We start from the raw sequence: 27,846 nt of genomic DNA, 5'->3' as shown, positions 1-27,846 counted from the left end.
GCTTAGCAATCTAACGGAAAGACCCAAACAAGACAGAGCCTAAAAAGCTAATTCTGGCTGAATAAATGCCACTCAACGCTTAAACAAATGGGAGAACGTCTAAGGTCACCAGACAAAGAGAGGACTGCAAAAGGATAAGAGCAAGAGACGGGCTCACTTAATGAGGGCCCTTTCGGGCAGTATCACACCACCTCAGCATCTGGGGCCCTAGGCAGGGATCCTGGGGTTCCCACCCGAATATGATGGGCTAGACCTCGAATGGATCCCTCTCTGCACCACCTCTGGCCACTTCCATCAGGAACGTCATCACAAGGCCTCTTGGGGGCCCGCTCAGGACCTCGCCCCCGCCATGGAGCAGCCGTGGTAGGGACTGGCCCGGACTCTGAAGGGAGGCTGGGTATCTCGCCCTGCCAGTCGAGGAGGACGGGTCCTGCAGTGAGTGCAGCCTGCAGTGTTCCCAGAGGTGACCATGAGCTGCGAGCTCAGACCAATAGGGGCTCATGGGCAACACGGGCTCTGGTGCTGAACGTGAATATCTAAACGGGTCCTGGGTCAGGTGGGTGGGGGCAAGCAGCTAATTCTACCCACAGAATGCTCTCAAGAATGCGAGCCGCTCTGCCCTAATCCAACTCTCCAGTCCTTCTCTCTACTCTGACACCATTTTCTTAGACAATGGTTTTATCTAACTCCATGCTAGCTCTCAAACTCGGCAAAAACCATAGTCGTGGGCCCCTAGAAACATGTCAAAAATGGATTTCTGAGCTTTTTACCACCCTAAGAGCCCCAATGTCATCTGCTTTGTTCCTCCTTTTTGTTTCCTGTTCATTAACCATTTTGTCTCACTTTATGTCCTGCCACCTTCCAGACACCAAGCTACAGATGTGACCATGATTCTACCCTGACTTCTCTGGGCAGATGACCTCACCAGTGTGTCCTGGAAACTCACTTCTCCAGAGCCCTGCCCCACTAGGGAAAGAGAGAGAGGCTGGGAATATGGATTGACCTGCCAACACCCAATTCCAGTGGAGAAGCAATGACAGAAGCCAGAACTCCTGCCTTCTGCGCCCTAAAAACAACTTTGATCCCTACTCCCAGTGGGGAAGAAATGAAGGAGGAAGAGGATAAGAGCTCTGAACTCCAGCTCCATCAGGTCCCAGAGCAGCCGAAAAAGAGAAAGATTTGCACGGAGTAATAGGGTAACGTGTGGCCTGGAGGGGAGAGAGGACTGGGCCTGGAAGAGAAGGGGACAAGTGTGCACAGATGCAGACAGAGAGCTGCAGAGATGACAGGTAAGCCGTGCCTGCAACCTTGGCAGAACCGAGGTGGTTTGCAAGGAAGGGACCTGGGGTTCCGAACTCTGGTGGTGGGAACGGTGTGGAATTATACCTCTACTGACATGTAACTTCGTAAATATCAAATCGCTAATAAATAAAATAATTAAGGGACATTGGGTAGGTTTCAAATTACTATCCACCACTACTTAGTATAAGGAGGAAAATTCATTTAATCTGTTTAATCTCTAATTTTCACATTTGTGAAATGAGAATAATTTCTGCTTATGAGGCTTATCATAAAGACACGGTGGTTAAAGACTGGAGATATGGACTGACCGGTCAACTTCCATGTCTAGCGGAGACGCAATCACAGAAACCAAATTTCCCACCTTCTGCACCCCATAAAGATCTTTGTTCCATGCTCCCAGAGGGGTAAAGATTAGGGAAACTTCCAGTGGAGGGGACGGGATAGAGAACTCTGGTGGTGGGGATTATATGGGATTGTAACCCTCTTTTCCCACAATCTTATCTTGTTGATCATCATTAATTCACTAATAAAAAAAAAAGATGCAGTGGTTAAGAGAATGCTGTGCTAAGGGTGGAGGTAGATATTACAGTGGTTATGCAACAAGACCCTCTTGCCTGAGGCTCCAAAATCATAGGTTCAATCCCCCACATCACCATAAACCAGACCCTTCTAATGGAGGGGATGGGATATGGAACTCTGGTGGTGGGAATTGTATAGAATTTTACCCCTCATAATCTTGTTGATCATTATCAAATCACTAATAAGAGAGAGAGAGAGAGAATGCTGTGCTATTTTATTTTTTCAATACAATTTTTAAAATTTGTGATTAATAGTGATTTAAAAGGTTGTAAGATTAGGGTGAGGGTAGACAGTATATTGGTTATGCAAAGAGACTCAATCCTAGGCTCAATCCCCTGTAAGCCAGAACTGAGCAGTGCTCTGGTAAAAAAAAAAAAAAAAAAAAAAAACCCTCAGTGGTGTATCTTATGCTGAGGCTAAGCTTTCTCAGATACAGCTGTGTGGGAGACCATCACAGTAACTCAGGCAGCCAGATCCTGAGCAGTGGGTCCAAGTCCCAGCCCTTAACCTGCAGCCTCTGCTCTGTAATGACGCCTTCTGCTCTCAGCCCGCACCCCTATAAGCTTATACCATCCCTTGAGTGATCCGGGCTCTCGGTGCGCCTGAATAAAACTCCTTTCTCTTCACCTCAGCTCCAGTCTTTCTGATCTCCGGCAGAGTTGCCTGACAGCAACAGTCCTGGCCTAATAGTTGAATGTGGTGATAAGTACTATTCCGCCATTAGCCTCTGAACATGTTCAGGGATTACTAGCATGAAATGATTTTGTGTCATTCTGCTTTCCTGAATTACTTTCCTTGTTTGGTTTTTCCCATGGTGAGTGGGACTAAGGACACTTGCAATGAGCCTTCCAGAATTTATTTTATAGCCATTGACTTGGAATTCAACTAGTGACCCACTGAATTTGCACCACAGCCACACTAACTTCAAAGGAGTATTCTTAAGATTTGCTGAGGGACAGTAAAACCCTGGGTCTCCCTAAGTGTCCAGAGTTTCCACTTTATCACTGGGCGTCTACAGCAAACAAAGCAGAGACTAAATATAGGTCAAGCCGAGTTCTTACATCTGTTCCCTTTCATCTGTTCCCTTCCAGCTGACAGCACTGTCCATGATCCAAAGAAAGAGTTCATTGAGTGAGGAGAGGCAGTTCCATCTGGGGAGGGGGCCTAAAATACAGCCTAGAGGAACTACGGAGATTTTTCAAACATTCAAAGAATATTACCTGCCCCTGTTAACTACAGGTCTAAAAAGAGAAAGGCTGAAATACCCCAGGACTAAGCTGACTGTCTCTCCCTTACTGTGCTTGGGAGTGCTTGGTACCTTCTTCCCTCTCACTTAGCATCAGTGCATTCATACCAAAAGGTTTGAGTTTCTCAGACCCACATGAATGCACGGGTAAGCAGGGAGGGAGGGGCAAGTGTGTTGCTGAGCAAGAACAGTGATCACGCTGGCTGGGGTGGTGTCTCCGTGGGCAGAGAGAGCCATTCCCTGTATGCATGAGACCCTGGGGTTCACGCCCCAGCATCACATATGATAAAGTAGTGCCCCTCACCTCTCCCTCTCCTTCTCCTCCTCTCTTTCTGTCTCCTAAATAAATCATTAAAAAGAAAGAACGAAAAGAAAGAATTACAAGGGTGGGGAAGATAGCATAAAGATTATGCAAACAGACTCTCATGCCTGAGGTTCCCAGGTTCAATGTCCCATACTACCTTGAGCCAAGCAGGGTTATGGGAGAAAAGGGAAGGGAAGGGAGGGGAGGGGAGGGGAGGGGAGGGGAGGGGAGGGGAGGGGAGGGGAGGGGAAGGGAGGGGAGGGGAGGAAAGGAAAGGTGTACAGTTCTGTTTTTTATAAAAAATTTGTTATCAGGGCTGGGTGGTGGTGCACCTGGTGAGTGCACATTACAGTGCACAAGGACCCAGGTTTGAGCCCCCAGTCCCCACCTGCAGGGGGAAAGCTTTGTGAGTGGTGAAGCAGGGCTGCAGGTGTCTCTCTGTCTCTCTCTCTCTCTATCACACTCCTTCCCTCTCAATTTCGGGCTATCTCTATCCAATAAACGAAGATAATAAAAAATTAAAAAGAAAGTTTGTCATCTGAAGTTCTTTATAACTAATATGATTATGTCTTCTAAAGATTATAGAAAGCAAGTGTTTTCTGAGTAAAATGTTAAATTTTTCAAAGTTTCAATTATAAATGGCTGCTTCAATGTAGCAGATTATGAACAAATGGTTCTTCACAAGTGGTTCAAAGAAGAAATGGTATAAAATGAAGACAATTTAACATAAGTCATGTCCTCTTAAAAGGCGATAAAACCATATATGTACACGTACTCTCCAGCATTGTGGAAGGGAGACAAGCAGAGTCACGTTAACAGCTCATGATGATGACAATACCAGCTTCCTGCATCTACAGAAGCAGCAGACAGCGGAGGGCGGTAGCACAGCGCGTTAAGTGCACATGGCGCAAAGCGAATGGACCGTGGTGAGGATCCCGGTTTGAGCCCCCGGCTCCCCAAGTGCAGGGAAGTCACTTCACAGGCGGTGAAGCAGGTCTGCAGGTGTCTGTCTTTCTCTCCCCCCGTCTTCCCCTCCTCTCTCCATTTCTCTCTGTCCTAACAATGACATCAATAACAACAACAATAACTAATACAATAAAAAACAACAAGGGCAACAAAAGGGGGAAAATAAATAAATAAATAATAAACGTTTTAAAAAAAGAAGTAGCAGCAGACAGTGCAGGAAAATAAGTGTTTCAAAGGCAGCCCTCATGTATTGTAAGACAGCTAATGTCCTAGACAAGGCTACTGAAGCTGCCCACGGAACATTCCTTAGTTGAATAAAAAGATGCCATCACACACACATGGCGTCAACTTCTCCCAACTTTCCTTTGGAAGGCAGTTCACCTGAAGCAAGTGCCAGGAGAAGCGAATCAACCTATGAGACGCTACTTCCATATCTGCAGCCACTGTGACGCCCTGGTGACCCTGAAGATGAGCCTGCCAAATGCTCTTGTTCCATTGGAAACAGGATTTCAGAACAGTACCATCAAACATGCCAGGTGAAGCCCAGCAGACTCTGCTGGGCCTGAGAGCTCACTGTCGGCGCCCACATGGCAGCTGGAGAGTAGGCACTGCTTAGTCCGCGGGGCCCTGCAATTCCTGCCCTCGGCCCCCTCACTTCTGTGGTACACGTCTTAATAAGTTTTCATTTTCAGAAATAAAGACCTTTTCCAGTTGTCCTAACATATTTTTTTTGAAATGCAGTAGTTCAGTTTCATTCTACTGCACACTTTTTAAAAATATTTATTTACTTATTTATTTATTTATTCCCTTTTGTTGCCCTTGTTGTTTTATTGTTGTAGTTATTCTTGTTGTTGTTGTTGGATAGGACAGAGAGAAATGGAGAGAGGAGGGGAAGACAGAGAGGAGGAGAGAAAGACAGACACTTGCAGACCTGCTTCACCGCTTGTGAAGGGACTCCTGTGCCGGTGGGGAGCTGGGGGCTCGAACCGAGATCCTTAAAACAGTCCGTTCGCTTCGCGCCACATGCGCTTAACCTGTCCTAACATATTTTGTGGCAATATAAGCTACCCCTACATTTTTTGTAAGACTTAAGGTTTTATATATATAGAAAAAAAAAAAAAAAGCCAGATACTTTGGAGGATTTAAGACAGCAGGCGTTTACATGTTACACGGCTTAGTTTTATATTTTGAAGCTCAGCAGATCTTGATGTGGATTACAGATAGCTTTTTAAATAAAATCACATGCCTTTTACAAAGGCTTTTCAATCCCCATTTACTCTGAATACTAAGAAAATAAAAATTGAGGGTGGGGGTATAGCATAATAGTTATGTAAAGAGACTTCCATGCCTGAGGCTCTCAAGTTCCAGGTTCAGTCCCCCACATCGCCATAAGCCAGAGCTGAGCAGTGCTCTGGGGGAACAAAAAAATGCTTGGAATTCTCAAGTCAGCAGCTACCCAGAATGCATCAGGCTGGAGCAGAAGATACAGAGAAAGATACAAAACTCCAGGCACCAATTCTCTCCCAGCAGTGCCGCTGAGAGTTGTGGGAACCTCACCTTGAGAGACTATGGATTCACTGGGAGTTTTTGTTTGTTTGTTTTCTCTATGTTAGCTGTTTGAACTTTTTCCAGAGAATGAGACTTTCCATTCTTGGCTGAAGGATCTTATTCCCTACTGGCACTGAGAAACAGAATGTATTCCATCCAGGCACTGAGTTCACAGAGGGTGTCTGGATACCAAACGCCATACATCTCGACTCCACTGACTAAAGGAACAGGACCCTGGGCTGGTGCCGCAGACCAGGTCTTTTAAGGGGCTCTAGCTTTCATGGTTCCTCTGCTGTGTGGTATCCCTCGTTGTGACGAGTCAGTGACTCTGACCTTGTCAGAACGCGGGTCTGTCCCTAGTGTGCCTAGTCTGAGAGAGAGGAGTGATGCTATAACAGTGTTTGAGCTACAGAACATATCTGCTGCTTGCGTCACAGCTCAGAACTTTAACGTGGGTTTCCGAGTGTTCAAGAATCATAACGTATCTCAAATGTAGTTTGGTCTCCTGTGACTTAAGAATTTTAATTCTATGCCTCTTCTCAGTCTAAGTGGAAGCATTCAGAGAGCCAGGAGCCTGATATGTGTAGTTGAAAAAATAGTTTTCTGGGAGCCGGGTGGTAGTACAGTGGGTTAAGTGAACGTGGCGCAAAACATACGGACTGGGGTCCTCCTGGTTCAAGTCCCCGGCTCCCCACCTGCAGAGGCGTCGCTTCACAAGCGGTGAAGCAGGTCTGCAGGTGTCTTATCTTTCTCTCCCCCCTCTGTATTCCCCTCCTCTCTCCATTTATCTCTGTCCTATCTAACAACAATGACATCAATAACAATAATAACTACAACAATAAAACAAGGGCAACAAAAGGGAAAATAAATAAATAAATAAACAAAAATTAAAGAAAAAAAGGAAAAATAGTTTTCTGATCCGCTGCTGCTGCTGTGACCTGTGAGAAAGCTTCTGTCTCTAGAGATATGCTAGCCGGCACTTCCGGCCAGAAGCCCCAGTGTGACAGTGATATGACTGTGAAGCTCAAAGAGGCCGTAGGGAAACATGAGTTCCAGGTCTTCCAGATGCGCGACCTCATGGCACACCTGGGCTATGGGCTTAAGAAAGGAAAAGGTGACGTGAGCGGGTTATTCAGAGAACAGGCCTGTGCCCTCAGGTTGGAGAACTGTTGTTGACATACCCGTGAGAGTAGCCATAGTCATAGGCCGACACTGCCTTGCGGCCGACTGCAGACTCCAGGGTTGACTCCGTGGCCCGGGAGGCCTGCTGCTTGTAGGAGGCTGCGGACTCCTGGCTGAAGGCCTCAGACTCCTGGCGCCGTGCGGCTGACGAGCGGCTGCTGTAGGCCGCTGAGCCGTGTGTGTAGATGGTAGAGCTCTTCTTCTCCTGCTGGTACTGGCTCATGGTGGTCCGCAGGTCTCTGTCACGATAGCTGCTGTCATAGTGCTTATGGAGCGTCTGATAAAACGGCAGAGACATCGTGTGCTCCAGGGGGACCAGGCAAGCTAGGGAATAATAACGACAGCAAGAATAGTAGTAATAAAGCAGTGTTCCAGTGAACTGTAAGGAAGCGAATTCCACAGAACGACTCAGCTCAGCCTGATTCTCTCTCTTTGCCAAAGAGTTAGTGGGAAGCGGTGTGGAAGCTAGCTTAAAGAATTACTTAACAGACTCCTTCCATCAAAGTGCAGAGGGGGCCCTCCTGTCACTAGGCTTTCTTCTTCCTTATCTAGTAGGTTTCCAAAGACTGTCTCTGCTGGCTATGATGGCCTTTTCTTGGGCCTGTAGACATGTTCTAGTGTTCTGACACTTCCTTCTGAGGGGGCTTCATCTAGGAGAGGATATAATGACGGAGGATGGATGCAGAGGCTGAGCGGTGGCACAGCTGGCTGAGTGCATGCTTTACTACGCGCAAGGACCTGGTCCAAGTGCCCGGTGCCCACCGGCAGGAGGGCAGCTTCTTGAGCGGTGAAGCAGGGCTGCAGGTGTTTCTCCCTATCTCTCCCTCCTGGCTCAATTTCTCTGTCTCTCTTTAAAATCAATAATCTTAAAAATGTTAAAAAGAATCAATGTATACAGTCAGCTGTGTCTCTTACTGAACGGAGTGCCTACGATGAGCCTATACTACGTAGCTGTCCTAACACAGCAGTGGCCGAACAAATCCCCTGCACTGATAATCTCGTGTAGAAGCTCACATGCTATTGCAGGAGATAAACAAGGGGGCAGCAAATAAGTAGAGTAGGAGGTACATCGGGATGTGCTGGTGCTAAGGAGGGAAGTAAATCAGGAGGGGGAAGGATGCGATATGGTTCCACGCAGCCTCGTCAGGGTGGGTCAGAGTAGAAAGTGACACCGAGCGCGAGAATGTCTGGGGTGAGGCAGTCTAGAGAGAAGACCACTCCAGGGCCACCTGGCTGTGAACACAAACGTCCTCCAGGAACGGCAGGCAGACAGGTGAGGCTGCTAGGGCACGAGGGGCAGCTCCTGTCACACAGGAGCTCTACAGACAGCTGCAAGGACTCTGTCTTTTATTCTCAGAGGGTAAAGAAACCATCAGAAGTTGTGTTTGTTTTTGTTGGTTTGGTTTGGTTTGGGTTTTTTTTGCCTCCAGGGTTATCGACGGGGCTTGGTGCCTCCCACTACGAAACCACTGCTCCTGAAGGTCATTTTTTCCATTTTGTTGCCCTTGTTGCTATTATTGTTATTGCTGTTGTTGCTGTTGGATAGAAGAGAGAGAAATCAAGAGAGGAGGGGAAGACAGAGAAGGAGAGAAAGATAGACACCTGCAGACCTGCTTCACTGCTTGTGAGGCGATACCCTTGCAGGTGGGGAGCCAGGGGCTCGAACCGGGATCCTTGTGCTAGTCCTTGCACTTTGCACCACATGCGCTTAACCTGCTGTGCTACCGCCTCGCCCCCCCCACCCAAGATTCTTAGCTGAGACTGACTCTTTCTGTCTCTCTCTCTCTCTCTCCCTCTCCCCCTTCCCTTTCTCTCTCTCTCCTCTCTCTCTTATCTGAACAACAGACTCTCCAGGTAAGAGTTACAGTCAGAACTTAGAGGAGTGTTGTGAGCTGAGCTGACAACCTAAATGAGGTAGGAGTTTTATGGAACCCCCACACACACCTTTTATACTTTTGTTCATGATTTGGAACATCATTTAAAAGTTTAGGAGGCAAAATAGTTGCACAGCAACTCATTTTTTGCAAATACTTTTTAAAATTCTATTTATTTTTTATTTTAATTTATTTTATTTTATTTATTTTTACCAGAGCCCTGCTCAGCTCTGGTTTATGGTGGTACAGGAGATTGAGCCTGGGACTTCAGAGCCTCAGGCATGAGAGTCTCTTTGCAAAACCATTATGCTATCTACTCCCACCTGCCCTTTTTAAAATTCTAAATCCTAAATGAATACTTCTAAATTTGCTGTAATTTCTATCAAGTTTAAATCTGATTTTTAAACTACATAAAAAGTTAGTGTGTACCCTGTAGGGAGGAAAGTCCAGTAACCTTCGCTGCAGACACAGAGCCCTTAGTACTCACAGAAGATACCAGTCTGTACGGTGTTTCCCAAGGGGAAAAAATTGCTATTAGCAAGCAACCTTGCTTAGAGCTTTAAACAGGTTTCTGTTTTCTGTTCTCAAACACACAGAAAAAAACATGTCTGATGAATAATTCACTATCAGATACACTTTGAAAAAGCAAAGGATTAGAATGTATTATTGTAGAGGCATGTAAGGTTTGCTAGTTATAAAAAAAAAATAAGTGAGCTTCTCTAATGATGCATATTAACTGCAGTGTGGCAAGTATTATTTGAATAATGTCCAAATAAATAAATAATGACCTTCCTAGGTATCGTATCACAAGCTAAATTCGTAGTCCAGATAACTGGAGATGCTGCTGTTTTCACAAAATAAGATCTTTAAAAATTTGCTTCCCTTCTATTTTCCACTGTTTCTATTTAATGTCTTTCTATTAAGCACACACACACGTTGAACAGCATGCCATGTTCTAGCCACACAGTGTATGTAATACAGGCAGACAGAGGCTGCGGTCTCCACGCCAGCTCGGACCTCTGGAGTGAAGGTAGACTGCCTCGTCATCAAGCAAGGGAGAATGCGCCCAACATACAGCAGCTGACACTTGGGGGGAGAGACAGGCTGGCTGCCTTCTTTCCCTTAAAGACCTGAGTTTTGCCTTAAAATAATTAGGGTATTTGCAGGCAAAACCTAGTCCCACAGTTGTAAACCTGACATGAGACTTTTGTGCAGGTTCTAGAAACCAAACGATGATTACAATTATTCACAGTAAGCGTTAACCTCGGGCTAGGATGTGGGAGCCAACACCCCGGGACAGGAGCACCTCACTGCTTCAGGTCAGGAGTAGAACAACGCACTCTGACGTGGCGCGAAGTGCAAGGACCGGCATAAGGATCCCGGTTCAAGCCCCCGGCTCCCCACCTGCAGGGGAGTTGCTTCACAAGCACGTGAAGCTGGTCTGCAGGTGTCTATCTTTCTCTCCTCCTCTCTGTCTTCCCCTCCTCTCTCCATTTCTCTCTGTCCTATCTAACGATGACATCAATAGCAACAACAATAACTACAACAATAATTTTAAAAAACAACAAGGGCAACAAAAGGGAATAAAATAATAATAATGCACTCTGACATTTACCCATATGCCACACAGTCTGAGAAAACTCCCTGAATTACAAAGTAGGGGCATGAGAGTTAATTTACCTCTTTGGGGCCTGGCTTGGAATCAGGGAGTGAGTACTAGACATATGATTTCTTACCATCTCAGCTATTACAGATTTCAAACAAACCACTAACCTGAAATGTGAAAAAAACACTTAACTTTCACTAACCATCTGAGCTCCACCTGAAACCCATATTATCTCTTTGTAGCTCCATGAATAGCGGCTTAATTCTAAAGGAAAGCAGTGTCTAAAGGAAAGCAGTGGGTGGAGGAAATCGCCAGAAAAACTAGTACCCTGCTGTCCCACCCCACCCCAAGCCCTCCTGGGGGCTCTGTCTTCCTTTTCTGCGATTCTGACACCTGTCTGAGGTCAGAAAGCACATCCAGCACACCGCTGGTAAGCACATAAAACACAAAGTGAGTTCTTTTGCCTGAGTGTCACACTTACTAGTTTCCAAAGGAGTGAGGATGGCAGTGGAGCTGTTCCGATATGGCTGTGGAGCTGGATGAGAGAACGACAAACCGTCCTAGAAAAAGTCAAGAGGCAGGGCTAGAGGCAAGCCCCGGGGGCCAGTTCAAAAATAATGCCTGTGGTCAGGCAGGAGAATGTCAGAGTCAAACAGCCAGCCTTTTATGGCCAAGAAGGCAGGTAAAAATAGCAACAGGCGGGGAGGGAGGACAGTCCTGGACTGTGGGCAGAGAGGCAGTAGCAGGTAGGAACGGGAAGACGCTAACCACTCATCAGGTCTGCACTGACTGAACCAAGCATGAGATTTCTGTTTAAATAAAAGAGTGAGTTTCAATACCAGACCATCACTGCATATTTAAAAGTGTAATGGAAAGAGTGGTCTGTGTTGAGAGCTAAAAATAGGTGTAGTAATCTGAGTCCCAAAATGGACTTCATGGAATTTTAATGCCAAGACTACGTGCTGGGTGTTCTTGTCCATAGCGCCTGTGTAGTATATTTAAAAGACAGAAGGTGAGGAATGAACTTGAGGTTAACGGAAGGCAAACCACTGAGAAACAGGTTACATGTGTGACTGTTACTATTTTTCTCATTTCAGAAAAAATTGACAGTCGCAGTTTCAACTATGAATAGTTGATTCCATTATTATTAACTAAAGTCTTTGAGAAGAAACACACCTCATGTTTCCTAAAGTCGAGGTAGGTTCAGTGTTTCTAACAAGAGTCTTTATTTTTAGATTGTGTAACAAAGAGGTCGTGTAACCTGGTGGTCAGAGGCTCTCTCTTTTTTTCTTTTTTCTTTTTTTTTTTTTTGCCTCCAGGGTTATCGCTGGGGTTGGGTGCCAGCACTACGAATCCAGTGCTCCTGTGGCCATTTTTTTCCATTTTGTTGCCCTTGTTGTTGTTGTTATTGTTATTGCTGTTGTTGTTGGATAGTACAGAGAGAAATGGAGAGAGAAGGGGAAGACAGAGAGGGGGAGAGAAAGATAAGACACCTGCAAACCTGCTTCACCGCCTGTGAAGCGACCCCCCTGCAGGTGGGAGAGGGGCTGGAAGGCTTCCCACCATGTGCACTTAACGCGCTGGCTACTGCCCGGTCCCCTGGAATCTCTTCTTTGAACTCAAATCAGATCTAGATTCTAGGTCATGGATGGCAGTAAACTGCCACTTGATAGTTAGCTTTTTATTTCTTCTTCTTGAGCATCATTTTCTTTCTCTATTTAGTGAGACTGATAATATCCAAGTGATGAGATTACTGAGAAGACTAAGTGTGAGGGGGCTGCCTAGGCGGTGGCGCCTGGTTAAGCGCACACACTGCAGTGCACAAGGACCCGGGTTCAACCCCCTGGTCCCCACCTGCAGGGGGAGAGCTTCACGAGTGGTGAGGCCAGGCCTCGGGTATCTCTCTGCCATTTTCTATTTTCCCCTCCTCTGTCAATTTCTGTCTCTAACTAGTTATATATATATATATATATATATATATATATATATATATATATATAGAGAGAGAGAGAGAGAGAGAGAGAGAGAGAGAGAGAATAAGTGTGAGAAAGCAGATGAAGCACTTAGCCAGTCACTGCTACTTAATATTCAAGATACCTCAATTATTGTAACTGGTAGTAATAATTAAAAGCTTGTTATTCAGATTATATTATATTGAGCAGGTTAATATTCTGAGGCATTAAATTCATGCTCTCACAGTGATATTACAGGAACTGAACACAGATCAGTTGTTTCTATCAAAACTCTGAACAGCTCTCCTCTCCCGGATCAACTAGGAATACCAAAGGAGACCACCCGGACCGAAACAAGACAGGACTAGAATGACCACAGAAACCCAGTAAATCACCCGTGAGTACAAACACGCGTGGCTGGTGACAGAGAGGAGAGAGGGGCCTAAGGAGAGATTAAGTGACTGCTAACAGTTCGACAGTTTGTCAGTGGAGACACCACCTCCAGTCTGCTCCACCAACAAGGGGACAGCTGAAGGGAGGAAAGGACTCCCCAGAGACTCACCAAGTACAACTCTGAGTCTCCATTGCTACTACCCTCAGAATCTGGAGCAGCAACAGGGAGGGACACCAGGGCACAGAGATCTAACCGGGAAACTCAGGAGAAGACCTATACTTCTGTGGCATAGCTGAAGGACTGTGAAAGTCTCTTTGCATAACCACTGAATTATCTCTGCCACACCCTGCTTTATCTCTTGGTCAGGAGTCATTGATTAAGCCAAGAAGCCTATTGATAGTTTAAAAGCCCTCAGGCTACCATAGTCTACAGGGAAAAAAAAAAAAAGACTTTTACACCACTGAACTCCAACTCAGGGATTGAAAAACCTCTTAACTTATATAAAATGGTTAAAACAACAAGAAAAAATATTGGAGACTCGAACCAGGACAAGAGTCCAGCTAAAAGTCCTCCAGAGGGCAAAGCACAAAACAACGAGTTCAACATCCAAACATTAGCTAAGGAAATAATAACAGGAGTGAGTAAAGAATTTGAAAAAAATGTAATCAGAACTGCAGGAACAACAAATGAGAATATGGAAGAAAATTCTAATAATCTCATGGTTATTAGAGAGCTGAAAGCTGAAATTGCTGAGCTAAGAAGGCAACTAGCTGAACAAGCTAAAACAGTAGCAGAGCAGGGCAACAAAATAGATGAACTCCAGAAAGCAGTAGAGGGCAGAGAGAATAGAATCAATGAGGCTGAAGACAGAATCAGCAAGATTGAGGATGAATTAGAGACAACTAAAGAAGAAGTAAGAGATCTCAAAAAGAGATTAAGAGATGCTGAAAACAACAACAGAGTCCTATGGGATGACTTCAAAAGAAACAATATACGCATTATTGGCTTACCAGAGGAAGAAAGAGAAGGGGAGGAAGAAAGCGTTCTCCAGGCCATAATAGCTGAAAATTTCTCTAGTCTAGACAACACCAAAGACATAAAGATTCAAGAAGCCCAGAGGGTCCCAAACAGAATTAACCCAGACCTAAAGACACCAAGACATGTCATACTTAGATTGGAAAGGAATAAGGATAAAGAAAGGATCCTCAAGGCTGCAAGAGAAAAACTAAGAGTCACCTACAAAGGAAAACCCATAAGATTAGCAGCAGACTTCTCCATACAAACACTACAGGCCAGAAGAGAATGGCAAGATATCTATCGAGTGCTCAATGAGAAAGGCTTTCAGCCAAGAATACTATATCCTGCTAGACTGTCATTCAGACTAGATGGAAGCATCAAAACCTTCTCAGACAAGCAACAGTTGAAGGAAGCAACCATCACCAAGCCTGCCTTGAAAGAAGTTCTGAAAGGTTTCCTATAAACAACCAGACCACCACAAATAGAACATATATCAAACCACTCTAAAACTCTACAAGAATGGCGTTAAAATATCTTCAATCTTTGATATCAATAAATGTGAATGGCCTGAATTCACCTATTAAAAGACACAGAGTAGGAAGATGGATCAGAAAACACAACCCAACAATATGTTGTCTACAGGAAACTCACCTAACGCAACAAGACAAACACAGACTTAAAGTGAAAGGATGGAAAACTATCATTCAAGCCAATGGCCCACAAAAAAGGGCAGGAACAGCTATTCTCATATCTGACATGATAGACTTTAAAATACATAAGATTAAAAAAGATAGGAATGGACACTACTTAATGCTCAGAGGATCAGTCAATCAAGAGGACTTAACAATTATTAATATCTATGCACCCAATGAGAAGCCATCTAAATACATCAAACTTCTACTGAAAGAGCTACAGCAATATATTAACAGTAACACAATCATAGTAGGGGACTTCAACACCCCACTATCTCAACTTGACAGATCATCCAGGAAGAAAATCAGTAAAGACATAAGGGAGCTAAATGAAGAGATAGATAACCTAGAACTATTGGACATTTTCAGAGTCATTCAGAGCAAGTTGTGGTATATATACACAATGGAATACTACTCAGCTGTAAAAAATGGTGACTTCACCGTTTTCAGCCGATCTTGGATGGACCTTGAAAAAATCATGTTGAGTGAAATAAGTCAGAAACAGAAGGATGAATATGGGATGATCTCACTCTCAGGCCGAAGTTGAAAAACAAGATTAGAAAAGAAAACACAAGTCGAACCTGAAATGGAATTGGAGTATTACACCAAAGTAAAAGACTCTGGGGTGGGTGGGTGGGTGGGGAGAATACAGGTCCATGAAAAATGTTGAATGAAATAGTGGGGGTTTTATTGCTAAATGGGAATCTGGGGAATGTTATGCATGTAAAAAAAAAAAAAAAAAGAAGTAGAAACGCAAAGCAGAAATTGACTGAGTTTGGAATATGGCACCAAAGTAAGAAAGCAGAAGTATACTAGAGTTTGCAGTGAGTACCTCCCTAATACTTCCTCTCCACTTTTCCAAGCTTTGGGTCCATGATTGCTCAACAATTTGTTTGGCTTTGTATGTTAACTCTCTTTTCAGTCACCAGGTTCCAGGTATCATCAGGATGCCAGCCAGACTTCCCTGGATTGAAGACACCACCAATGTGTCCTGGAGCTCAGCTTCCCCAGAGACCCATCCTACTAGGGAAAGAGAGAGGCAGACTGGGAGTATGGACCGACCAGTCAACGCCCATGTTCAGCGAGGAAGCAATTACAGAAGCCAGACCTTCTACCTTCTGCAACCCTCAATGACCCTGGGTCCATGCTCCCAGAGGGATAGAGAATGGGAAAGCTATTGGGGGAGGGGGTGGGATATGGAGATTGGGCGGTGGGAATTGTGTGGAGTTGTACCCCTCCTACCCTATGGTTTTGTTAATTAATCCTTTCTTAAATAAAAAAAAATAAAAAATAAAAAATATTTAGGGGAAACAAAAAAAAAAAACAAAACTCTGAACAGACCCAACATGGTAGCCTGTTTTATACTGTGTGTGTGTGTGTGTGTGTGTGTGTGTGTGTGTGTGTGTGTGGTCAATGCCTCACACGTGCAGAATTTCACCACCCGAGGTTATTTTTCATTAAGATAGAAAGACAGAGAGCACCTTCCTCTGGTGCCAGGATCTGTACCCGGCCCATACACAGGAGAAAGCATACACCTTTTCTGGTGAGCTGTCTCTCTGATCCCTATCACTATTTTGTTGATGATAACCACAGTCAATACTGTTAAGCATCTATAAAGTGCCAGAGGAGGTCGGGCGGTAGTACACCGGGATAAGCACACACACATGGCGCGAAGCGCGAAGACTGGAGTAAGGATCCTGGTTTGAGCCCCTGGCTCCCCACCTGCAGGGGAGTCGCTTCACAGGCGGTGAAGCAGGTCTGCAGGTGTCTGTCTTTCTCTCCCCCTCTCTGTCATCCCCCCTCTCAATTTCTCTCTGTCCTATCCAATAAAATAGGGTGGGGAGTGACCTCCAGAAACAGTGGATTCGAGGTGCAGGTATTGAGCCCCAGCGATAGATAACCCTGAAGGCAATAAATAAAGTTTTTTTTTGCCTCCAGGGTTATCTCTGGGGCTTGGTGCCTGCACAAGGAATCCACTGCTCCTGGAGGCTTTGTTTCCCCCCTTTTGTTGCCACGTTGTTTATCATTGTTATTATTATTGTTGTTGTTGGATAGGGCAGAGAGAAATGGAGAGAGGAGGGGAAAACAGAGAGGGGGAGAGAAAAAAGACACCTGCAGACCTGCTTCACCGCCTGTGAAGCGACTCTCCTGCAGGTGGGGAGCTGAGGGCTCGAACCGGGATCCTTACGCCAGTCTTTGCGCTTCGCACCATGTGTGCTTAACCCACTGCGCTACCACCCGGCACCCAAAAATAAATTTTAAAGAATAATAAACAAATAAAATGTCAGGCATCATTATATATGTGTATTATATATATGTATATATGTGTATAATTTCACTTAATTCTAATAGTACCCAATAAGGTAGGTATGACTCGATCATTATATACTTAAAAAGACTAAGGTCTCTTTTATTGATTTGCAAAGACATTCATGATATTTTATTTTTGGAGACTAAGGATCTTGAGGGGTGAGGTCATCTGCCACAGATCACACAGCTGGAAAATACCGGAAGCACCATCCATCTGGAGGTCGCTGAACTCCAGAGTCTGTGCAGGTCTTGTCAGGCATCGCTGGGTCCTTCAGTGACACTTTGTTTATAAGAAACTCATTTGTTTGCTACCACGGTTATCGCTGGGTCTTGGTGCCTGCATGAAAACTCCACTGCTCCCAGCAGTCTTTTAAATTTTTTTATAGGGCCATTGTGACTACTACTAGAACAAACACAGACACACTGACGGATGGAATAGAACTGAGAGCCCAGAAATAAGCCCCCTGCATGTATGGACGTCTAAGTTTTGACCAGGGGACCCAAACCATTAAATGGAGAAAGGAGAGTCTCTTCAACAAATATTATTGGGGGAATTGGGTTGAAATGTGCAGCAGAATGAAACTGAACCACTCCATTTCACCACACACAAAAGTAAATTCCCAAGGGATCAAGGACTTGGATGTTAGACCAGGAACTATCAAATACTTAGAGGAAAATATAGGCAGAACTCTTCCATCTAAATTTTATATGCATCTTCAATGATACAAATCCTCTCCTGAGAGTATTGTGTTTATTACTTCAATCCTTATTACACGGATAATGATCCAGAAAGCTGTTTCAGCATGTTATTAGTTCTATAAGCCTATGATGGGCCAGGTCCTCAGAATTAGTTAGCAGTCCCCTAGGAAGGGATGTAGGAGAGTGGAGTGATGGTTGGACTGGGCTGCAAGATAGAAGCCTGGGCTCTTATCACAACTTTACCAAGTTATTAAACGAGATCTGAACAAGTCATTAAATGACATAAAACATGGTGAGGTAAATCATAAACATGGACTTTTCAAAGAAAAACAAGCTCCCAACTAAAATGGTTATAATATAATTATCTATTGCCTGGGAGTCAGGTGGTGGCACAGTGGGTTAAGTGCATGTGGTGTGAAGCATGAGGACCAGCGAAAAGATCCTGGTTTGAGCCCCAGGATCCCCACCTATAGGGGAGTCGCTTCACAGGCGGTAAAGCAGGTCTGCAGGTGTCTGTCTTTCTCTCCCCCTCTCTGACTTCCCCTCCTCTCTCCATGTCTCTCTGTCCTATCTAATGATGACATCAATAGCAACAACAATAATAACTACAACAACAATAAAACAACAAGGGCAACAAAAGGGGAAGTAAAGAAAAATAATAATAATAATTATCTGTTGCCTTTTTAAAGTCTAAGACCGTGAAGAACCTTTCCCATTCTCTTTAAAATCTGTATTTCTCCGAATCCTGGAACCTCTAGCCTTTGCTCTTGAACCCTCACCCTGTGACACTGCCTCTGCTGACTTCACCTAAATGAACGCAGTCAGTGCCACCAAGCTACATTATGCCACCACGGCCTTTTTGCTTCGGATAGTATCCAGAGACACCAAGCCTGAGTTGTCAGCCTTCCAACTCCAATAATCTGGTGAGACCTTTCCTAACACTCGGGATAACCTAGTTCCACTTCAGACGCACACTCTAACAAAGGTACAGATCCTAGACACAGGCTGGGGCTTAGGGACTGGGTACATGTACACACATATCCCTAAGTTAGGAGCAACTGAATACGCCAAAGTAAAAGTCCTCAACAGTCCTCTATGATTAGACTTGGACATAATACGCTCGGCAAACTAGCAGACTAGGCACACGAATTTTCTAATCAAATATTTCTTGCTTGGGCCTAGACACTCTCCTCTCCTACCACTTACCTCACATCCCTCAGTCACGTTATCTATTCAACTAACTACTCGAAAGAAAGATGTACCTCCTAATCTCTTCTGATGACATCAGCATTATTGTGACCTCTTGATGATCTTTAGAAGAAGAAAGGCAAACAACCGGTCAAGATAGACACTGGCAAATATGTGTGTATATATCAACTAAAGGACAATTACTTCCCTATGGCAACCTTCATTAGAATCATCAAGCATGGGAGTAGCGCGTGGCGGTAGCGCAGCGGGTTAAGCGCAGGTGGCGCAAAGCACGAGGACCGGCTCCCCACCTGCAGGGGAGTCGCTTCCCAGGCGGTGAAGCGGGTCTGCAGGTGTCTGTCTTTCTCTCCCCCTCTCTGTCTTCCCCTCCTCTCTCCATTTCTCTCTGTCCTATCCAACAATGACGACACAGCAATAATAACTACAACAATAAAACAACAAGGGCAACAAAAGGGAATAAATAAATAAATAAAAATAAATATTTTTAAAAAAAAGAATCATCAAACATGTAAATGCAGTAAAATGCAAGGTTAACTTAGACCCCACTAAAATCCTAGGGGTATTTGCTCCCCAACCTGAGACCTGACCCCACACACCAAACTGGATACAACAGATGACACTCAATGTTTTGACAGCTGAGAGAATACCAAGCTATCAGATGAAGAAGGGACTATGAAAGCTGCAAAAGGGCAAGGGACTGGCTCCCTTAATGGTGGCCTCTTTGCTCACTACCAGGCCACCCCATCAGCTGGGGTCCTTGCAGGGAGCCCTGGGATCCCCTGTAGATGCCACAGGCCTAGACCTCTAGTAGACCCTCTGTCCACCATCACTGGTCACGCCCATCATAAGCCCTTTCCAGGGCCTCTCCAGGGCCTTGCCCTAAAGTAGCAATGGCGGGACTGCCCTGTTTTCCAAAGGGAGGCTGGCTTAGTTCTCTGGCGCCTGAGGAAGACAGGCCCTGAAATGAGTGCAGCCTAGTTCCCAGCTGTGAAAATGGACTGAGCTCAGACTGCCAGGGACTCCGACGTTATATAGACTCTTGGGCTAAATTAGAATATATGTGGGTCCTGGGTCAGATTGATGTGCTAAACAGTTAATTGTATTTATATATTCTCTTCAAGTTTGGGAGCTACTCTCTGCCCTAATCCAGCTTTCTAGCCCTATTCTCAACTCTGACAACATTTTCCCAGACAAGATTTTTAGCCCCTTTCCATGTTAACTATCAAGTTCAGGCAAAAATCTCTAAAATGGTGGGTCTCAAGAAACATACCTAAAATACACTTCCTAGCTTCTTACCACCCTAAGATCCCCATTCTCACCTGCTTTATTCTCTCTGTCCTATCCAACAACAAAATTAATAACAACAACACTAATAACTACAATAACAAAACAAGGGCAACAAAAGGGAATAAATAAATAAATAAATAAATAAATAAATAATTTTTTTTTTAAAAGCCTCGAGAAATGCCAGGAGCATCAAGGACCCACTGGAGGAGGCCATGGTCATTAGAATGGAACTGTTGGGGAGTCAGGTGGTAGTGCAGCGGGTTAAGTGCAGGTGTCCCACAGTTCAAGGACCGGCATAAAGATCCCAGTCCGAGCCCCCGGCTCCCCACCTGCAGGGGAGTTGCTTCACAGGTGGTGAAGCAGGTCTGCAGGTGTCTGTCTTTCTCTCTCCCTCTCTGTCTTCCCCTCCTCTCTCCATTTCTCTCTGTCCTATCTAACAACGACATCAATAACAACAATAATAACTACAACAATAAAAAACAAGGACAACAAAAAGGGAATAAGTAAATAAATATTAAAAATTTTTTAAAGAATGGAACTGTCACCTTTCTCTTCCTGCCCAGCAGACGTTCGTCCGTTTATCCATCAGTCAAGGTAGGAAAACTACTCTATGAATCCAGTGTCAACCCCGTGACAAGCAGAGTGGCTAACTCACTAGAACTTACCTGGACTATCTCACTTAATCCTCACAATAGTTGAGTCAAGTGAACACTATTGTTAGACCCTTTCTTCAGAAGAGCTCATCTAAATGCAATTAAACAAATAAAGTTCACTTAAAATGAAATTTAAAAAGCAATGATCTAAAGTAAGCCTAAACTACAATCTGTTTTAGATAAAAGTAAAACAAGCAAACATGAGGACCAAAAAGAACCACCACCAAGCCCACAGGCACCTGAGTGTTTCAGTTGCTCTGACTTCCCAGCCTGCCTCCCAGCTAACACGCAGGGGCACTCCCAGGCTGTGTGACTACTGCTCAGCCACGCGGGAAAGCCTTCTGCACACAGACAAAGGGAGGTGAGAAAAAGCACCCATGCACGGTCAAACACCAGCTACCTTGCTCTGTGGCTTTTGTGACATTACACAGTAGCACTTGGCTTTTTTATTTGCACAGTCACAAGCAGACACAATTATAGAATCCTCCACCCCTCTCCATCCCCACAGATCTATTTCAAAACTCTAGGCGCCCAAAGGAAGGCTACGTGGTCAGATTCCCTAGGCAGGAGGTTTCAGGGAAAATGAGGGGTGACAGAACCAATAGCTGGCAGGCTAACTCACAGCTCAGTGAACCAAGGATGAAAGGCAACAAAAGAAGTGGATGGCCAGCAGGCTGCCTCACAACTCAGAATGGAAAGCCAGTCAATAGGCCATCGACAGGTTTCCAGGTGGCCAGCCTGAGACAATGGTGACACAGAAATTGTGTGTTCCCACCTCAACAATGCTGCAGAACCATGAAAAGTGCCCGCAAGATTCCATCCATCAAGATAATCGGCTTGTGGCTTCAGACTCACAGGAATTTGAATGGCTAAAACTTCTGTTGAACTCTGTCATCAGGACCTATCATCATCTGTCTCTGTTTCCCCTTGAATGAACTATTGCTATAGAAGATGCACCTATCCATTGTTTGAAGTGCTGCTCCGTTTTTTCCACACATGCTGAATGCAGTTGTGAATGGCAGTCTTTCAATGAAAACCTTGCCTGACTTCACAGATTCAAAGTTCCCTGGTGCTGGCCCAGGAGGTGGTGCAGTGGGTGAATGCTGGACGAGGTCCTGGCTGTGATCCCTGTCATTGCAGAGTGATGCTCTGGTGTTCCCTTTCTCTCTCCCTCTCTCTCCCACTCTCCCTCTTTCCCTCTCTCTCATATCAATAAATAAAGCTTTAAAAAGTTATCTGGCTAGGGTCAGTTGGTGGCACACCGGGTTAACTGCACGTGGTGTAATGCTCAAGGACCCGTGCAAGAATGAGTATAGTCTACCCATAACGATGATTTGGGGTGAATTATGATGATTACGACTGGCAGAGAACACAGAACTTTGGTGATGGGAGTGGTGTGGAATTAGATCTTATAAACTTGTAAATCATATAAAAAAAAAAACTTTCATGACTGAAGTTCAGTCTCCAGCACTGCTGTAAGCCAGAGTTAATCAGTGCCCTGGTAAAAATAAATAAATAAATAAATAAATAAGATAAAATAAATAAGTCATTTACTTATGTAGAAATGTTATACCCTTTTAATGCACTATTTATAAATTTGGTGTATTAAAACTGATTCTTATACACATTAATCTGGACATGAACTTTACTTCACTTAAAAGACAGCTGGTGCCCTAACTGGGGAGTCCTCAGATTCCCAAACAGACATGATGGGCCTAGACCTCGAATAAATCCCTCTCTCCATTGTTACCAGTCATCTCTATCAGGAACAACAAAACAGACCCCTCTGTGGGCCCCCATAGGACCTGGTCCTCAACTTGGATCAACAATGGTAGAGAATGTTCTATCCTCCGAAGGGAGGCTGGACAACATACTCTATGGGGCAGCTTGGAATGTTCCTACTCATGACCACAGAATGTGAGCTCAGATCTACAGGGATGCAGAGGTCACATAGGCTCCTAAGCTGAATATGGGCCCCAGATCACATCAAATTGATGGGGTTTACAGTCAACAATATTTATACCTCTTTCCCATATTAGGGAGCTACTCTCTTCCCTGACCCAGCTTTCTGGTCCTTTTCCCAGCCATGACATCATCTCCCCAGACAATAACTTGGATCCACTGGCATATCAGATGTCAGGCTCAGGGGCAAAAAGGAAAAGGGGAAAAAAAGAAAGGAAAGAAAAACTAGTATAGCCACAGGCCCTTTGGAATTTAATTAAAATATGCCTACTAGCTGTCTACAAAATGGAGGACCCCCCCGCAACTCTTCATCTGCAGTACTCCAGCCCTTAGGTCCATGATTGGTCAACAATTTGTTTGGCTTCGTATGTTAACTCTCTTTTCAGCCACCAGGTTCCAGATGCTAGCATGATGCCGGCCAGGCTTCCCTGGACAGACAACCCCACCAATGTGTCCTGGAGCTCAGCTTCCCCAGAGCCCTGCCTCACTAGGGAAACAGAGAGGCAGGCTGGGAGTGTGGATCCACCTGTCAACACCCATGTTCAGCGGGGAAGCAATTACAGAAGTTAGACCTTCCACCTTCTGCATCTCACAATGACCCTGGGTCCATACTCCCAGAGGGACAAAGAATAGGAAAGCCATCAGGGGAGGGGATGGGATACGGAGTTCTGGTGGTGGGAACTATGTGAAGCTGTACCCTTCTTATCCTATGGTTTTGTCAATGTTTCCTTTTTATAAATAAAAAAAATTAAATAATAAAAAAGAAAAAAGAAAAAGAAAAGAGCTCCTCTTGCTGTTTTCCTGCTAATCCTTATGCAGTATTTCATGCATGAGAACTAGAATCTCACCTACACTGGAGAACCCAGAGTGTAGAACACGTCCTTCAACACTCACAAGTTTCCTACATGCAATCAAAATTGCAAGTGACTACCAGGAAGTCACTGAAATAGACAGTAAACAGAAGGGGTTGATTCTGCCAGGATTCCATGCTGGGGTAGAGTGGCCCAGGAAGAAAGCACAATACAGTAATATTAAATACAGACTTTGCGTTGGAACACTTATTAGCTCTGTTTACTTGAACAAGCAACTAATTACTGCATATTCCCTGGCACACATGAATAATTAGGCCTTATCCTAAGAGGTGTAGATGAGTGAATAGGAACTACTGGCCTCTTTCTTCATTCACCTTACCCTTGGACAAAGAGATGTGAAACCGATTCTCCTTGGGAGTCGGGTGGTAGTGCAGCAGGCTAAGCACACGTGGTGCGAAGCACAAGGACCCGCGTAAGCATCCAGGTTCGAGCCCCTGGCTCCCCACCTGCAGGGGAGTCACTTAACAGGCGGTGAAGCAGGTCTGCAGGTGTCTTATCTTTCTCTCCCCCTCTCTGTCTTCCCCTCCTCTCTCCATCTCTCTGTCCTATCCAACAACGATGACATCAATAACCACAACAAGAAAACAACAGGGGCAACAAAAGGGAATCAATAAATAAGTCATTAAAAAAGAAAGAAAGAAAGTGATTCTCCTATTGCATCTCTGGTAATATGTACATTTGAGTCTCAGTTTCTTGATCTGTGATATGGAATTAATATCTACCTCAAGGGATTGTTGTAAGGATTAAGCAACAAAGACAGGGTCAGGGAGATAGATGACTCTGTGTTAGACTATGTGCAGTTCTCACATGCTGGAGACCCCAGGTTCACTCCTCAGTATAAACCAGAGTCTGTCTCTCATACAAACAGGTAAATAGCGTGGGGTGTAACATAATGGTTATGCAAAGAGACTCTCATTCCTGAAGTTCTAAAGTCACAGGTTCAATCCCATGCATTGCCATAAACCAGAGCTGAGCCATGCTCTGGTAAAAAAAAAAAAAAAAAAAAGTAAATAAATCTTTGAAAAAAATAAGTTATTAAAATGATCATGTAAAATCCCCAGCGTAACAAGTACATAGCAGGTGTATGTCTCCGTATTCCTTTTCTTTCTCCCTCTAGGTCTTAGTGCGGGAAAATTGTAAGTTGAATTTTAGGCGGAAGCAGTAACGTAACATCTCTAAGTAATCACGCCTCCTCCCCATCCCATCACCAACGCACAAAACGTACCCAGCTTCTGGAGTGTCACTGCAGGACTGTGCCAGTCTCGGTGTGAATGGTGGCGTCTCTGTGGTGACGGTGGGAATTGTACCGCACTGTACGATATCTGGCAGCATCATGTACTTAATCCAGCTGCCAGTTCACAGCAACCCGCCTGTAAAAATAACAGCAAACAAACATCTCCGGACACCGCCAATGTTCCCTTTGAAACAAAGGGGGGCCCCCAGGGGTTATAAGCTCACAGTGAGTCTTGAGAACCATTTTTTTTTAAAAAATAAATTAAAAAAAAATATTATCTTTATCTATTGGATAGAATCAGTCAGAAGTCAAGAGGGGAGGGGGTGATAGAGAAGGAGAGAGACAGGGAGACACCTGCAGCCCTGCTTCCTCACTGGAAAAGCTTTCCCTCTACAGTTGGGGGCTGGGGGCTTGAACCCGGGTCCACATGAGCTCAACCAGGTGCACCACCACCCAGCCCCAAGAAGCATTTTTGTAAGTTAAAAATAGAGTAGAAAGCTAGGAAACATCATTGGGTGTCAAATACTGTAGAGATTCAACTATCTTGCCACTTCAGTCAAAAATTTGGCAGCCACTCTTCCATACATAAATAAACTGTCACGTAAACTATCTCACCTAATCGAATTTACTTATATGAATATTAACCTCCTATTTTACAAATCTGAGGTTCAAATAAACAAAATGACTTCTCTTCAGGGTTACTCTATAGGCTAAAGGAAAGATGTGAAATAGAATCCAAATCTCTGAATTTTTAGTGACGAGGTGGAAAGGAGATTATTACTTGAGGGCAAAGATTTACTATATAGTTCAGAAGGACAGAAATATCAGGAGAGGGGCCGGATGGTGGTGCACCTGGTTGAGAGCACATGTCACAATGCACAAGGACCCAGTTTTGAACCCCTGGTCCCCACCTGCAGAGGGAAAGTTTTGTGAGTGGTGAAGCAGGGCTGCAGGTGTCTGTCTCTCTCCCTCTATCTTCCCCCTACCTTCTCGATTTCTGGCTGTCTCGATCCAATACATAAACATAATAGGATATATATATATATATATATATATATATATATATATAGTCAGGAGAGGCCTTTGGTGGTCAGTGGATGATTAAAATTCCATATCCAAACCTTAGATGAAGTGTGAAGAATATTTTCAAAAGAATTTATCTTTTCACATTTGCTGAACTTTGCACAGCCCATACTTACTTGTGGAATAAATCAATGAGCCTGGACCACACTACTCCTACTTATCTTTTATCACTCAGGCTCTCTGATCAACTACCCTACAACCAAACATACTGAATCCTGGACTTGCAAATCTCACTCCTCCTCCCCTCACCGACTCCTACAATCAGCCCGCAATGGTCCCTCGAGTGTCGCTCCCACCAGTCAGCCTCAGACAGGCTTGATTCCTCCTCTGTGCTCTTCCTACCTGCCTTCCCCCAGGTGCCTGCTCGCTTCCTGCCATCCCCTGTGGCTCTGCCACCCTTCCCCTTCATTACTGCCTCCACCCCAGAGGTAGAGACAATATTGTTTCAGGAAGGATAGACCTACGGCTCCCCCAAGGTGCTGTCGGACATCTGTTGATCAAATGGCAAGGAAGACATGTTCATTATCTGACACAATAGAAGCAAAAGGTCATTGCTGAGCTCTTTCAAGCTGAGGGGAAATTGCACTATCCATTTCATCATTATGGGCTGAAGTCTTCTGTGTAAAGAAGGCAGCAGAAACGACTCTCCATGGTGGCAGGCCACCACTCTGTCGAAGGGTGTGTGCACTGCTCCCCAAGCCAGACTCACAGACCACCAGGCCTGAGACTAAGCTGGGTGGTGCCTTTCACAAAAGGGCTCACTTAGACCGCTGGTGGATGGATGGTTGCCCAACACCTGCCTTAGATGATGTTAGCTCAGTGGGTTGGAGATGAGCCACCCAATCATTTAGGCTCTTAATTAGTAACATAGCAAGTGATTCTTAAAGTCAAAGAAGCATGGGGAATCGAGCTTTGTTTTAGTCAGTCCTGCTCACGAACGAGGGCAGGGCTGGTTCCTTCCGGAGACTTTACCTTTAAGTTGACATTGAAATATTTGGCTCTTGAGGTCCTTGAGAGAGCTGCGGTTAACTATTCAGAGGTTATCATTCTGCAGCTCAAACCTTCCACTCTGAGATGAGTCAAGTGAGAGCAGCTTTGAAAAGCTGAGGACCAGAACTTCAGTTCTAGGGTAGTGGTTAGAGCATGATTGGTTCTAAGTCATCGCTTTCGTACACGAGGCCCGAGCTGAGTTCATGAACACCAGGGTCTTCCTCTCAGGACTTTGGCTGGAAAAAAGGAATGGAGGCGCAGTTCCTTTATTAAGAAGTCGTTCTAGGCAAGGGGAGTTGAGACAACAAGCAAGACAGCAAAGGGTGGGGGTCTGTCTGTCTGTCTTCAGTAACCTCCCACTGCACATGGTGGGGGTCTGTCTGTCTGTCTGTCTTCAGTAACCTCCACTGCACATGGCGGGGCAGCAACATCTAGCACTTTTTTTTTTAAAGATTTTATTTATTTATTAATGAGAAAGATAGGAGAGAACCAGACATCACTCTGGTACGTGTGCTGCCGGGGATTGAACTCGGGACCTCATGCTTGAGAGTCTAGTGCCTTAGCCACTGCACCACCTCCCGGACCACCATCTAGCACTTTTGCCAGGCTGTGTACTGAGAGTCAAGACAAGCTGGCTTTGGGCCCTCTGTTTAAGGAAAAAAAAGGTTCTGGTGGCCAACTTTTGCAGAAGCATGAAATCCTTTTTATTTCTCTTCACCAGAGCACTGCTCAGCTCTGGCTTATGATGGTGCGGGATTGAACCTGGGACTTTGAAGCCTCAGGCATGAGAATCTGTTTGCATAACCATTATGCTATCTACCCTCCACAAGAAATCTTGAGTCACTTGAGCACCTTTATGGAATTTGTCTGGGCCAGAAAAACTGC

General features: G+C 44.8%; 1 protein-coding gene across 4 annotated transcripts in view; it reads right to left on the bottom strand.

Moving 5' to 3' along the window:
* The window catches only part of MYOM1 (myomesin 1), a 147,296-nt gene extending 119,466 nt beyond the window's left edge, over positions 1 to 27,830 (bottom strand). For 2 of the 4 annotated variants that reach the window (XM_060200715.1, XM_060200718.1), the window contains exons 1-2: positions 11,089 to 11,240; positions 7,127 to 7,451 (exon numbers count right to left, since the gene is read on the bottom strand). In XM_060200715.1, coding sequence (XP_060056698.1) covers positions 7,127 to 7,425 — 299 coding nt within the window. In that variant the 5' untranslated portion in view covers positions 7,426 to 7,451; positions 11,089 to 11,240. Of the gene's footprint in view, positions 1 to 7,126; positions 7,452 to 11,088; positions 11,241 to 24,879; positions 25,025 to 26,313; positions 26,447 to 26,943; positions 27,198 to 27,813 lie in introns of those variants that run through there. The other 2 variants (XM_060200717.1, XM_060200716.1) reach the window with 2 other exon arrangements.
* Positions 27,831 to 27,846: the final 16 nt, after the last annotated feature.

Source organism: Erinaceus europaeus, chromosome 10 (genome assembly GCF_950295315.1).
Source record: "Erinaceus europaeus chromosome 10, mEriEur2.1, whole genome shotgun sequence".
Classification (NCBI taxonomy): Eukaryota; Metazoa; Chordata; class Mammalia; order Eulipotyphla; family Erinaceidae; genus Erinaceus; species Erinaceus europaeus.
This window is presented reverse-complemented; position numbering and strand designations above follow the sequence as displayed.